This window comes from Mesoplodon mirus (assembly GCF_964341445.2).
Source record: "Mesoplodon mirus genome assembly, chromosome: 12".
Lineage (NCBI taxonomy): Eukaryota > Metazoa > Chordata > Mammalia > Artiodactyla > Ziphiidae > Mesoplodon > Mesoplodon mirus.
This window is the reverse complement of record NC_138988.1, coordinates 57,341,893-57,355,586: the sequence shown is the minus strand read 5'-3', so window position 1 is coordinate 57,355,586 and position 13,694 is coordinate 57,341,893. Positions and strand designations below refer to the sequence as shown.

The following is a 13,694-nucleotide window of genomic DNA, read 5'->3' as shown; positions in this document are numbered from 1 at the left end:
AGGAGAACTATAATTTAATATGCATTATATGCTTTTTAATCAGTGTCCATGTCAAAGGGCATTTTAATTACCTCATCCGTCATGAGGGTGGCTATTGATCTTCCAATTTCATGGTACTGCGGCGCCTTGCCTGCAGGACCCAATAACAGAAACAAAAACCTAAGGAAACATGAAAACACAGATTTAAACATAAACAACATACACACATAAATCTAGGAATCATAAAGAAATCATTCAAATGTAAACACAGAAACAACACTCAGACCTCTTTTCCGTCCTCACACACCAATGGCTGAAAAGAGGATGGAACTCTATTCAGATGAAAACAGATCACAAAACTAAGAAAGGCATTCATAAATAAGTTTCTACCAAGTTATTACTTTTCATCTCCCTTAGAGTAAAAAAGTACTTAGGGAATTGGTGTTTTACATGAAAAGTTCCCATCTTCTATATCCTTTTGAATTTTGAGTAACCAATTTTTTCTGGTCTGTACTGATGAAAAAAAGTAAATTAGTAAATAAAGTGAATACTAATCCCATTTAAGTATTTACTTTGGCTTAATAATATAGCTAAAAGTATGCACAAGAAATCCATAATCCCTCAAACTACAGTCTGGACAAAGACACTAATGTGGTAAATAAGGGACTAATCCCTTTGGAAGGAAAAGCATTTTTATTTACGACTCCAAATTTAACATCAAACCTCTTATTATTTGATTTTAATTTATTTATAGTGACTAAATAAAAATTATTTAACTTCCTACTTAGTTATATCATTGTTCACACTACAGTAAAATATTAATATTCACAATAATCCAAACTGGAAGTATTCACCTTCCTGCTTTATAATAATTTAAATGTGAATCTATGAAATTATTCTTCTCATTTATCTTAATACTATACCGTTAATGCAATTCAGTAAAGCTTATTAAGAACTGGCACATGTATTTCAATCAAGTTGCAATTAATTCTTCTTATTTACTATTATATGAATAAGAAAAAATATATTTTTAATTATTCTCATTTGTAATTAAGTTTATACAATCAGTAGCTAATTGATAACCCTTTATAACACAACTTGCTAATTCTTAAGGATATGACCCCCATTTTAATTTTTACTTATAATGTATACTGAACAGAAGATTTGATCAGGTCAGAACAAAGCATTTTGCCTATTTCAGAGGCATTATTACATTTAATCAACCCTGTGAGGTACTGCTACCCTCATTTTACAAATAAAGCTTAGAGAACTGAAGTCTGGCTTGACCATCCCACAAAAAGTGGCAGAGCAAGGATTCAATTCCATTCTCTCTGACTTCAGTGCCTGCACAGAACATACATACTATGTCTAAAATGATGAACTGTTTTTTAAACCAAAGCTCCCAAGATACCGAACTTCTTGTAAAAATATAAATCCAATGTATTTTTTTTAATTTATAATTTGAGTTTTTTAATTTATCAATTTTTTTAACAGATCTTTATCGGAGTATAATTGCTTCACAATACCATGTTAGTTTCTGTTGCACAACAAAGCAAATCAGCCACATGCATACACATGTCCCCATATCCCCTCCCTCTTAAGCCTCCCTCCCATCCTTCCTATCCCACCCCACTAGGTCATCCCAAAGCACCGAGCCGATCTCCCTGTGCTATGCTGCATAAAGCAACATGTTCCTTCAGTGAATAAAATTTTTTAGATTTTGGACATTCTGGGAGAATGTTAGTTGGAATTAACCCTCTCTTTACCTTGTAGGAACAGGGACCTCGGTCAGCCCTGAGAGAAGAACAGCAGGAGCCAGTCTCACAAACGCAATTATAGGTCTTTCCAAAAAATCCACTTCTCCCACCAGAACATTGGATGCCTCAGCTCCCGAAGGAATTTTTCTCATGAAATTCATATCAACCTAGTGACAAATAAATAATAATTAAAAATAAAGTGTGCATGGTATTAATAAGACCAGAGGGAAATAGGAAAGAAAAGATGCTTTTAAGACTACTATTTGCTAATCAAAACTGGTGATCTAAAGGATGTAAAAATGCCAAAATTCTCACAAATACAAAGAATGAAGTAGACAAATACAAAAAAGCAAGCAAAACACATCTACCAAACAATACCCCCAACTGTTTTACTGTCATAGTCTTTACTACTTCAGAGATCTAAATTACCAAACATACAAACTAGAGGAAATTTTCAATGAATATAGCAGTATTCATTAAAAACTATTAAAGACAAAAATATAGTTCACAAGCTAACAGTGGTCCATGAAATTATACACAGTGCTAAAAAATATTCATTTAATTATTATCTATTGTTTAGTCTTAGAAATCAATTGGTTCCTTTATATTTTATGTACTTTTATAAGTCCTTTCTATTTTAAAGAACTCTGAGCATCCCCCAGTATTTTCATTAAGTGGGAAAATTATGTTTATTTAAAACTAAAATAGCCATAATTGGTATAGATATATGGTAGTGCTATATAATCACATTCAGTTGTCTGTGTATAATTACAAAGAAAAGGTTACGAGCATAATATCAAAGTATGGCAACTTCTTCGTTTATACGCAGTTTCACACAAGGCACTAAACAACCACTTACAGGGCTATCTATTAAAATAAAACCAGCACTTACAGCGGGCCTCTTGAGTCCCACACCCAGTGTGCCACAACTACAGTGCCAGGAGGCAGACTCCTGCCCAACAGGAGATAAGGAGGTGTACACAAGGACAGACCAAGTAAAAAAAGGAAAACTGTGACAGAGGAACAAAAGTAAATGGCATCTGCCATGTCTAGAGGAGATCTATAACGTACACTATAGTAATTTATTCGTTGCAATTTAGTTACTGAACACTTTACACTCATCTGAAATAATTGGAGCACCAGTAAAAATGTGATTGACTTAGAACAGTATAACGTCTCATAAGCAAGGCTTTTTTTTGGCAAAGCTTTTTATAATTTTAGAGCATGAAGCTTAGCAAAGCTATACCGCAAATCATCATTTAAATGCCTTTTCTGCAAAATGTGATTTATAGAATTTGCATCATAAAACAAAGGCTTAAAAAATGAATCTTACTTGAAATAATCACATTTAATTAAAAGTCTGACATTGTATCCTATAGTAAATACCAATAAAAAAATTTACAATGGCCACAGGGGATCAATTATTCAGAGGCAGTACTCACAAAGTATGCTTTAAATTCAATCGTAATTTGAACTTGTAGTTTTTTGTCCTGTTCTTTTGAAATAAGTTCTTTTTATATTTCATTTAAATACTCATCTACCACAATTAAAAATCATAGTTGAGATAGGTGAATTGTTTTTAAATCCATGCCTTTACCTTTACCTACCCATGGGGAAGCACCAATGTTTCCCAGTGACATTCCAGAAAGTACTGACACCATAAGACAATAATTCTGGGATCACATTACAGCCGAGAAAAAGCTGAATCATTACTGCTATAACATCATTACCAGAATTAATCTTTCTAGTGGTGGTAGCTCCAGAACAAACGACTGTAATTCAAAAGGTACTGAAGTTTCATGATATCTATGGGTAGGTATAGATGAAAATACCATATTATTCATATATTCTTTTTTCAGAATTTCTAACACTAGTAAAATATAACGTTATTCAAGTGCTATGAGACTGTTACCTTTCTCACAATTTCTGATCATAAATTAACATATCACAAGCATCACATGCAGGTTTATAGGCACCGTTATTAAAAAATTATTATAATCAATGTTAATAAAGCCACATTGCTACAATTTTCTCAGTAAAAATGACTATGAAAATGTATAGTTAGTAACAGAATTACCTTGCTGAAATCAACAGTACTATTTTCTCTGCTTCCTCCACTTCCATTACCTTTAATTTCTCCACTTTTACTATTGTCCAAGTTCCCAGGTGCAGACTGTGGAGAGGCCAAAATACCTGTATTTAAGAACAAACAAATTCCAAACTAGTAAGGAGAAAATTCACTTTGTAACCTGAATCTACTCATATCCTGAAAGTGATGGTTTATTAAAAGCAAATGTGCTAGGTAAAAAAAAAAAAAAAAGTGCCAAGTGTTAGTACCATACCAGCAAGAGTAGATTAACATTTTAAGCAGTAATGAAGCTATATATTTTAACATTTTAAATAATATAATTGGCATTTACAAAAATGGTGGCCTTTTGCAAAAAGAGAAAAAGTGAGTAGAAGGTGGAAGACCTGGGTCTGATCACCACTAGAAATACTTAGGGCATCCATTTTCAATGTATCCAATAGACATGTGAAGTCCACATCATTAAGTTAGCTTAATGATGTCTAGCACACTTATATCAATATAAAATTTCTGATAAAACCTAAATGTAACTCAGAAAATGTTAAGAGCTACGTCAACTAAATGTACACTAATTTCGCCATAATCATCCCTAATCTTAACAGTTTCCTCAAGAATTTTCATTCTCTTGTGTAAAATTTATGTGCTGCCTACTGTCATTATTCCTAAGAAATATGTTAAAACATAATAGTAATGTTTTTACTATTTTAGGTACACGTTCTATTAAATTAGCTTGTTTGTATTACAAATGATAGATATATGTTCATGCATTATGTATACTCATTTCAAGTAACACTCAGCAGCAACAATTCACACAATAACATAAAAACACCCAGTAGCATATGACCAATCATTACCACTACGAATTTTGCATAAAGTTCAAATCTCAAAAATGTTTAAGTACTTAACATAGATTTCTACCATTAAACATATCTAATTTTTTCAAAACACCCAAGACTTTCTAGTTCAAGAATATAGATTTAATATTACCCAAAACACTGAGTATCACAGGAGAAGATGCACTAGACAATTACAACAGTCTTTACTTTTAGTTTTAACTCTGCCACTCAGGACAATCTAGTGACCCACAGAAATTCAATTAAACTGTTTGTAGTTAGATCCTATAAACTTTAAAGTTAATATTAGTAATTGAGTTCCAAAATTTTAAGCATATCAGATATATTCAATGCCTCTAAGGGAGTTTTCGTTTTTACAGAATACAACATACACTAGTAACCTTAAGTCATTTGAGTTTACTGCTTAAACTTAGTGAAACAAGACCTTTGTGATACCCACTTCTATGTTAAATATCTACGCTAGGATGTCACTCTGACCCAAAAATCTCAGTGTCAAAAGTATGCACAATCCCCTTAGCCATGTGCTCATTCCCTAGAAGTACTAAACAATTCTGAAATAAAAACTATTTCCTAAAACTTAACTAATTTTTCACCATTTTAGCCTCTTCTTTGAACTTTGTCCCTACACTTCCATTATAGAGTCCATTCCTTTATTAAAATACATGCCCAAGTGAAAAAAAAAGTGAACCAGTATTTTTCAGTGGTTTCCACCAACTCCCACACAAGAAAATGAAGAGTATCGTTAAGGCCCTGGCAGCAACTGCAATGACCATCAACACACACACACTGCTAACTACTAAATGCATCCAACCTGCAAATGTGTAACCAAAAAAAAAAAACATAGGCACAGCTTCCCAGAACAGTCCCAGCCACCAGATTTTGGGAGAAGAGTGGAATGCGGAGAAGGCTCTGGGGGAAAACAAGGATACAGTAGAATGGGAAGAAGAAATAATGTACAACTCCATACTGACAAAGCCAGAAGAGATGACGTGAAGTCATGGGCTCACCAGGTCACCTTGAAACCTGTTAAAGTCAGCATGCCAGGCACACCTTAGAGATTCCACCACCGCCTTCTCCATGCAATCCTTCCTACTCTCAGCTAAGTTAAAGCTATTTCCTCAAAAGGTTAAGGAAGTATTCCTGCTCCTACAGTAAATTCTTAGAGCTCAGAATTAAATGAGTAAATTCCCCAAAATTAAAACTATCATTAGCACAGATAACTCAGAAGGACTTTATTTATTTGCTTTGAGCAAAAGAAAAAACAAATATGAGTATGTATACAATCAGTACTGGGATTTAAAAATCATACCCTGGTAAATCTATTATTGTGCCCTTACATTCTTTTTCTTAAAATAGCAAAGCTACCTAGAGAAACAGAAATCAAAGATATCAGTTTTCTGTCATTAAAAGTTTGAAAGTAGAAGTATTTGGAGCAGTGGTTCTCATCTGGGGAAAAGTCTGTCCCCCCCCCCCCCCGAGACATCTGGCAATGTCCAGAGACATCTTTGGTTATCACCACTAGGGAGTGTACTGGCCACTAGTGAGTGGAGGCCAAGGGTGCTGCTCAACATCCGACAATGCACAAGACATCCCCCACCACAAAGAAGTGTCCACACCAAAAGGTCAATTGTGCCGAGGGTGAGAAACACTGAGTCAGAAGACAGTTACAAACACTAAAAGTGAGTTACGTCTTTTACGTAATTACTCTCCAAAAAATAACTAATGGAAAACACCACTTTCCTTTTTTTCTTTTTACTACAGGTATTCACAAATCATGACTCCGTGCCACAAAAATCTATGACATTAGTCTCTCAAAAATGATGCCAAGGCCACCTTCTTCATCAGACTTCAGGAAAACTTACAGAGTTTCCAGCTGCTCTAAGCAGCAAAGGTAACTAAGCAAGGAATAATATAGAGCTGCCCCTACTATTGTAATTACATTCATCCTATAAATGTCTTCTTAAACAGTAATTATGAGCTCTCCCTTTTCCTTAGAAATTCCCTCTTTTCCCTACGTTCTAATTTCTTTTCTTCAGAAAGGCTAATAAATTTCATGGCATACTTAATGGCAGAGGGGGAAATAATTTAATCGTGTCCCTCAATTTTCAGTTAATTGCTCTTTTTATCCTCTTAAAAATATGACCTAATAAGCCATTGTGAACCTGTACATCCCTTCCTTCCCATATAAAATTTATAGTCCCTTATCATTAATAACATTGAAACTGGTAAAACAAGAAATGTCCAATATTACTGACAGATATAGGTAAAAACAAATGCAAGGGGAAGTAACTTTAAAGTCATTTTTGTTCAAGAAAAATAGTAAACCTTGCTAGTCCTTTTTAATTAAAATAAGAATGTTCATTATTTCTGAGTAATTATTTCTAGATTTTTTTCTTTTGTTTAGTTACCTCATTATATAATACTCTATCTTTTCCACAAAGTATTAAAATTTACAATTAAATTCTATACTATAGATTTTGTTGTAAGTAGATCTGTGTTCAATTCCTTGCTCTGGTCATTTACAGTATAACCTTAACATCTCTAAGTCTTAATTTTCTTCATTTTACAAACAGTGATAACATGAACTCATCAAATTGTTAGACAAATTAGAAATATGATATTTGAAAAGTACACATCACTGTGTGTGACAACCTATGAAACAATGGTTACTATAAGTACTATCATAATTAATGTTACAATGATTTAACCACAAAACTTCTATTTTTTAACTTTTAAAAGTATCATCTTTTTTTGGCAACTACAATGAGCTTTGATTAAATGTACTTAGTATGCCTGGATACAGACAATAAAGAGGAGAGGCTGGTTGGTCATATACTGGTAGGAACACAGGATGTTTAGTCAGAGGACGTGGACTGTCACTTACTAGCTGTATGATCCAGGGGAATTTATTTAACTTCGCTGAGCCTGAGTTTCTGAAAATAGGTATACCCACCCAACTTACACAAAATTTTATACACATCAAACAGGCAATTAACTATAAGCTACTATTGAAGTGTTATATATTATTCAGTGTTATGCAGAAATGTGATAATAATTATGTGATTAAAACCACTATAGTTAGTGTTCATATGTCACGTTGATGCTTAGCTGTCAGTAAAACATAGTCACTAAAGAATACTTCTTTAGGGCTTCCCTGGTGGCGCAGTGGTTCAGAGTCCGCCTGCCGATGCAGGGGACGCGGGTTCGTGCCCCAGTCCGGGAGGATCCCGCGTGCTGCAAAGCGGCTGGGCCCATAAGCCATGGCCGCTGAGCAGAAAGATAAATATGTATAAATGTACATATAATTAATATATAAGAGGAAGAGCCAAAATTATAATAATATATAGTAACCCTTAAGTGAGTTACAAACCTTTTATCCACTAAGAAATAATTTTTCTAATTCACGTAGAAATATATCCTAGCCACAACTATTGGAACTCTAGTCCTGAAAATTTCAAGGTGAATTAGGATTAAAAATAGATATGGCATTAAATAAAGGACCAGTAAAGTCTATTCCAAATTATAAAACTAGTCTTGAAATAATGATGATCCCAGGCAGTCATTAGTGAACCTCAATCTTCTCAGAGACAAAATGAGAAAAAGAACATTCAATTCTATTTTTGTTAGGAAGGTTAAAACATACAGCATTCCTTGAACAAAAGCACCAAATAGTAGATAAAAGGCATATCACCCCATTTTACTTTATGTAAAACATGTGTTCATTCACCTTATGGAATGAAATGCACAAGAAGAGCCACCATTTTTTTAATCATGGCAAATTAAAAGATTACTTGTAAAAATGTCTACATTTTTTTTAACCATTCAAATGCACTGACCTGTAAAATCTCAGTGAAAATTTTTGAAAAAAAATTATGTGTAGTCTTATTTGGAGTCTTTTTAAAACTTAAAATTTTTAATAATTCTATCCTTCTCTGTAATATACTATAAAGAAAAAAACATGCAGAAGTCAAAATAAATTATAAGCATTATCTATGTATGCTGCTAAAGCTATGTGCTTGAAAGGCATTCCAAGTGCAAGTGATCTAGAGGCAGAAAGCACCACACATGGAGGACTTTGAATAGTTGCCTGAAGTTATGTCAACATTTTCCTCATTCTTCTGCTCCTGGCCTTGCAGTGCTTCTAAGTCTTCCTCAGGCGGATGAATTACTACTGTGGGAATATCGTCACTGGCAGGTGAAACCAGTAGCTCTGGGGCCTGAAGCTGCCTCTCCTGGGAACTTCTGGAGTTCAGGCGACTGAGCCTAGGGCTGGAAGGAGGACTGTTCTGAGGGGTGGGTACTGGGGTTGTACACTTCGAGCCTGCAGGGGTTCCAGCTCTCGAAGAAGGAAGAAGATGACTGAGAAGAAGAGATAAAGGTGATTCTCCTCTCAATGAAAGGTTTGAGGCAGACAGACCTGTTCGCAAAGAGTGGCGGGGGGCTGAAAGGCCTTCCCCTGAGATAAAACAAATAAATGAAAAGTGATGAAGTTCACTGCAGAAGACAAATGAGACACAAAAAATCAATTTACACCATAAACTGCAAGATTTAAAAAAGATCCAATATTTCAAATTCATGCTATCAGGGTTAGTATGACAATCAGATTTTTAAATATTAGAAAATCACTGAAAAATGGCTTAAACTGTAATTAGTTCTCTGAAGGTGCATCCAAAAATCAAAACAAAAAATAAAAAACAATGCTAATGATAGATGGTCGGGGACGATATTCTGTTAGTAATGAGAATGACCAATAGTGTGGCTTTAAAATTACAGAATAATATCAATGGAAAGCTGCTGCTTAAAAAAATGATAAACAGCAAATGAGAATATAACACAAAAATAATCTAAGAAATAAAACCCAAAACAAAACTTACCAGCACTGATATTTAGTGCATTTTATCTACATTGCACCAAACTGCTACATATTCTCTCATAAGAAAAGTCCACATTAACGGTGTCTAATAATTCCTAACTTAAAGGTGATGTCAATAAGGCATCAATAACTTAAAGGTGATATCAATAACTTAACTTAAGGTGATATCAATAAGTCAATAGGGCATCACCTACTGATAGCACTCTCAAGTAAAATTTAAAAACATAAGACAAGTAATAGGAATTTTTTTTCAAAAGAGAAACGTCAATTTTAAAAGATACACATTCTTGAGCTCATTATCTGGTATTAATAAATGTCCTAAAATATGCTTCCATTTCTAAGGCAGAAGATAAATTAAAACAAATACATACAAACTTTAACTTAACTAGCTAAGAATAAAGTATTTCTTACCAACAAGAGTGATGAAGTTAAGTCTACAGTATTTCAAAAGGTCAGGTATAGTTATACTTCAAAAACTTGGTTATTCTAATTAAGTGTGGTTTAATGGAATAACATTGTTTTTTCAGGAAAAGCATGAGAAATATAACAACCCCACATGATCTAAGTAATCAAAGCTACATGCTCAAGAGATCCCAGAAATATTAAAAATATGAACTTTTAATCCATAAATCACCACCATTTAGTTAAAAAATAAGCTACATGCAGAAAAAAATGTTAAATTACAACTATAATATAACAAAATAACAAAATGCCCATGCTAAAATGGCATCTAAAAGAAAATAGCCATTGTCTTATGATTAAAAGGAATCAACTGACAATTGGAGAATAATCAGGAACCACTGCATATGGGGAAGAAAGATTTAATATGGTCTCTCTAGGCAAACAAATTCACTTCACTACAGTAGAGCATATGCAATACATGGAAAAGTGAAAAAAAGACGTGACATAGATGGCTTGCTTTCAGATTGAACTTAGGTCCATAAGAGATTTCTTTCATTCTTAAGGTTCCTTGAATATAGAAAGGCACAATTTTAAATAGATTAAAAAGAGTTTTATTGGTCAAATGCTCAGAAGAAAATGGACTTAATTATCTTACAGAGCTGCAAACGATGACTAAGTACTGTCAACTTTAGACATGTTAAATCCTACCACCTGTGACTGTGTGCTTGTAGAACAGTTAAAAGCCATACTCTTTTCAGAGACAGAAAAGATGAGCAGAAGGATTTGTGGCCCATCCTCCACTCCTCTTCACTGTAATGCCCACAAGCCTTGGGTAATGGTAGCAACTAGAGGCAGCAGTGACCCTCAAAACCAGCTCCAATTCTTCGCACCTGGATTTTTCCAGTCACTGTCATCAGAGCTATCTTTGAGACCCAAAATAGAACCCCAGTGATAGCATGCCAGCCTTAAGACAGTGACAGAGGTAAATGGCTACAAAAACACATTCTCCCCATGTCCCACATAATCCATGCTAGACCGTGAATGAGAGGGGAGAGCAGCAGTGTGTGGGTCTGTGCCATTCTCAATGGCTTGAAAAAATCAACTGCATCATCCCTAGAATAAAACAGGAACAAGCACAAAAACCTTTCACAAATTATGTAAATAAAAAGCAGTGAAATCAGCAGACCAACCCCAAAATACTTGCTTGTGCCCAGCAAGTAAAGTATACCCAGGAGAAAAAAAAAAAAAATCTCTAGGAAAAATCTAATATTAAAGGCCCAAACACAAGATTTAAAATTTTCAAAAGATTAAATTTATAGATAATAATTTATGGCTCTTTTATCAAATATACAAGAATTCTTCAGCAGAAACAAAAAAGCAAGAAGGAGAGTAATTCAGGGTTATGTATAGTGTAGTGTTTAAATATTACCAATACTTAAATGTCCCATTTTAACAGAGTAAATGGTTAATTTTTTCATCTAAGTAATTTCTACAGATAATTCTGTCACGCTGTAAAGACATTTTAGAAATGAAATCTTTAAATGCACAAATTATTATTTTAAAGAGAATTAAAAAGATAAAGCCCTATGTAATTATCTAGAAAAAATATGTTTCTTTTCCTGAATGCTAATTGTAACACACTAGAATGCCATTAGTGTAGACGTGTTAGCAAAAATTGAATGCCACAACTTATCTCACCATTCCTTTCAAGCAAGTGAGGGTCAGAATGTTTCTTGCCTATATCTGCAAAAGATCGAACAAGGGGAATCCGGCTGGTAAACCTTTTCTCATTCTGATGATGGTGCCTCTTCAGAAGGGCTTCTCTGACATGCTCTCTTATGGACTCATCCAACTGGCCAGAGGCGATCATGTTGTCCAATACCATATCTAGGCAAAGAAAAATACATAGATAACAATCATTTTCATTAAATAAACTAACACTTGGATGACTATAACACAGAATAAATCTTAAGTGAAATCTTACCAGAAAAATAAGACTCTTAAATAGCTCTAGAAAGTATCATTCTCTTCTAATATTGAATAATGGATGCATAAAGATAAATATGAACATTATCCAACAAAAATGAACATATTAATAGAGACCCTTATTTTAATAAATACTATTATTTATTGAAAAGCTACTGTTATTCACCAATAGCCTTCCTATATAGTTGAAGGTGCTTTACTGATGATACAATAAATTCTATTAAAATAGATATTCAAATATTGGCTTCCTAAGAATTGAAGGTATTTTCTTGCTTCACCTCATACTTTCCCCCAAAACTGTAGATGAATATCTGTACTCATTCATTCAATCATTAACTATTTTACTGAGTACCTATTATGTGTTGGGAATACAGCAATTAACTAAGCAGATCAAGTTTCTGCTCTCACTTATCCAGAGGTAGAAAAACCAGTGAGTAACTGAACAGATAAAATATGAAGTAATAAGTTTTAGAAAGATGACTGTATCAGGCTGTGAGGGAGGTGTGGGAAATGGGGAGATTGATGGCAATGACATTTTATACATTACTGTGGTGCCTGGACTATTTTTAATTTATAAAGTACATATAAATATTTTTTAAAAGTGGCAGTAACTTGAGATAAAAGAGTCAGGATTTCAAATCTATGATAAGGTTCCTCTGAGAGAAAATTGGAAGGGATCAACCTAGCAGGTAAACTCTTAGCAGCAACACCATGACTGCAGGCTACCATACAAATGAACACTGGATTATACATTTACTAAAATATTATATTGTATTATGTGATAATTAAAAGCCAAAGTAAGACATAGTGAATATGTCTAAATTCAATATTCCTAATCCTAACTCAGTTTTTCAGTCATTTATATAAAACAAGAAAGGACTTGGATAACCTAAAGATTTGCAGCACTAGGTCAAATCTATCAATCTGGTAATATCAACATATTGATATTTCTAGCCTGAGAAATCCTAATAAATTTACAGTCCTCTTGAAGATCAAATACAATAGTTTTTTGTTTTTATATTGGGCAATCTATAATGATAGTCACACTATCAAATTTATTACTATTGAACTTGATATTAGTTTTGAGCAACTTCAGTTAATGACCAATAGCTTTATCACAGCTATCTTTTCCTTCTTTCTACCTCCACAGTACCCTTCAATTTTCTCTCCTTCGTTTCCATTGCTACTACCTACCAGACATCAGATCGTCATCACTTCTTGCTTAGACATTCCAAGAGAATAAATGACCTCCTTGCTTCTAACCTCTTCTTAATCCAAAGCCACCCTTACCTCTTCTTGCCAGAATATCCCTGACACACATCGAGATCATACTATTCTCCAACTTAAAAATCATTGAGAGCCAAAATGCCTACCAAATAAAATTCAATTTCTTAACCCAGTAATTCAAGGCTAGTCACAATCCACCTCTAATTTATTTTTCTAACATATCTCAAGAAATCTGTATACTCACAGAGAATTGACTTTTTGGAGATTCATAGCTGTTTATACTTTCTAGACTTTTCTTCCTTCTCTTCCTCCTCCTTAGAATACTTCCTTTTCTCTTGTACCACCCTGCTCCCTATCACCATGTGTTCAAATTCTATGGATAAGTTGTATAGTTAATGTACTCTCTGTATCTTCCCCAGATACCTTGGTCCAGAAAACAAAGAAACAAAAAGCTCCTTCCTCTGCATTTCCAGAGAACAGACTCCATATCTTGCTTATGGCACTAGTCATTTTCTTCTTGATAACTGTAG

The 13,694-nt window shown here is 33.9% G+C and overlaps 1 protein-coding gene across 5 annotated transcripts in view; it reads right to left on the bottom strand.

Moving 5' to 3' along the window:
• The window catches only part of SLC4A7 (solute carrier family 4 member 7), a 125,073-nt gene that overhangs the window by 43,859 nt on the left and 67,520 nt on the right, over positions 1 to 13,694 (bottom strand). For 2 of the 5 annotated variants that reach the window (XM_082639016.1, XM_082639017.1), the window contains exons 6-10: positions 11,650 to 11,838; positions 8,764 to 9,132; positions 3,814 to 3,929; positions 1,746 to 1,903; positions 72 to 159 (exon numbers count right to left, since the gene is read on the bottom strand). In XM_082639016.1, coding sequence (XP_082495142.1) covers positions 72 to 159; positions 1,746 to 1,903; positions 3,814 to 3,929; positions 8,764 to 9,132; positions 11,650 to 11,838 — 920 coding nt within the window. The remainder of the gene's footprint in view (positions 1 to 71; positions 160 to 1,745; positions 1,904 to 3,813; positions 3,930 to 8,763; positions 9,133 to 11,649; positions 11,839 to 13,694) is intronic. The other 3 variants (XM_082639018.1, XM_082639020.1, XM_082639019.1) reach the window with 2 other exon arrangements.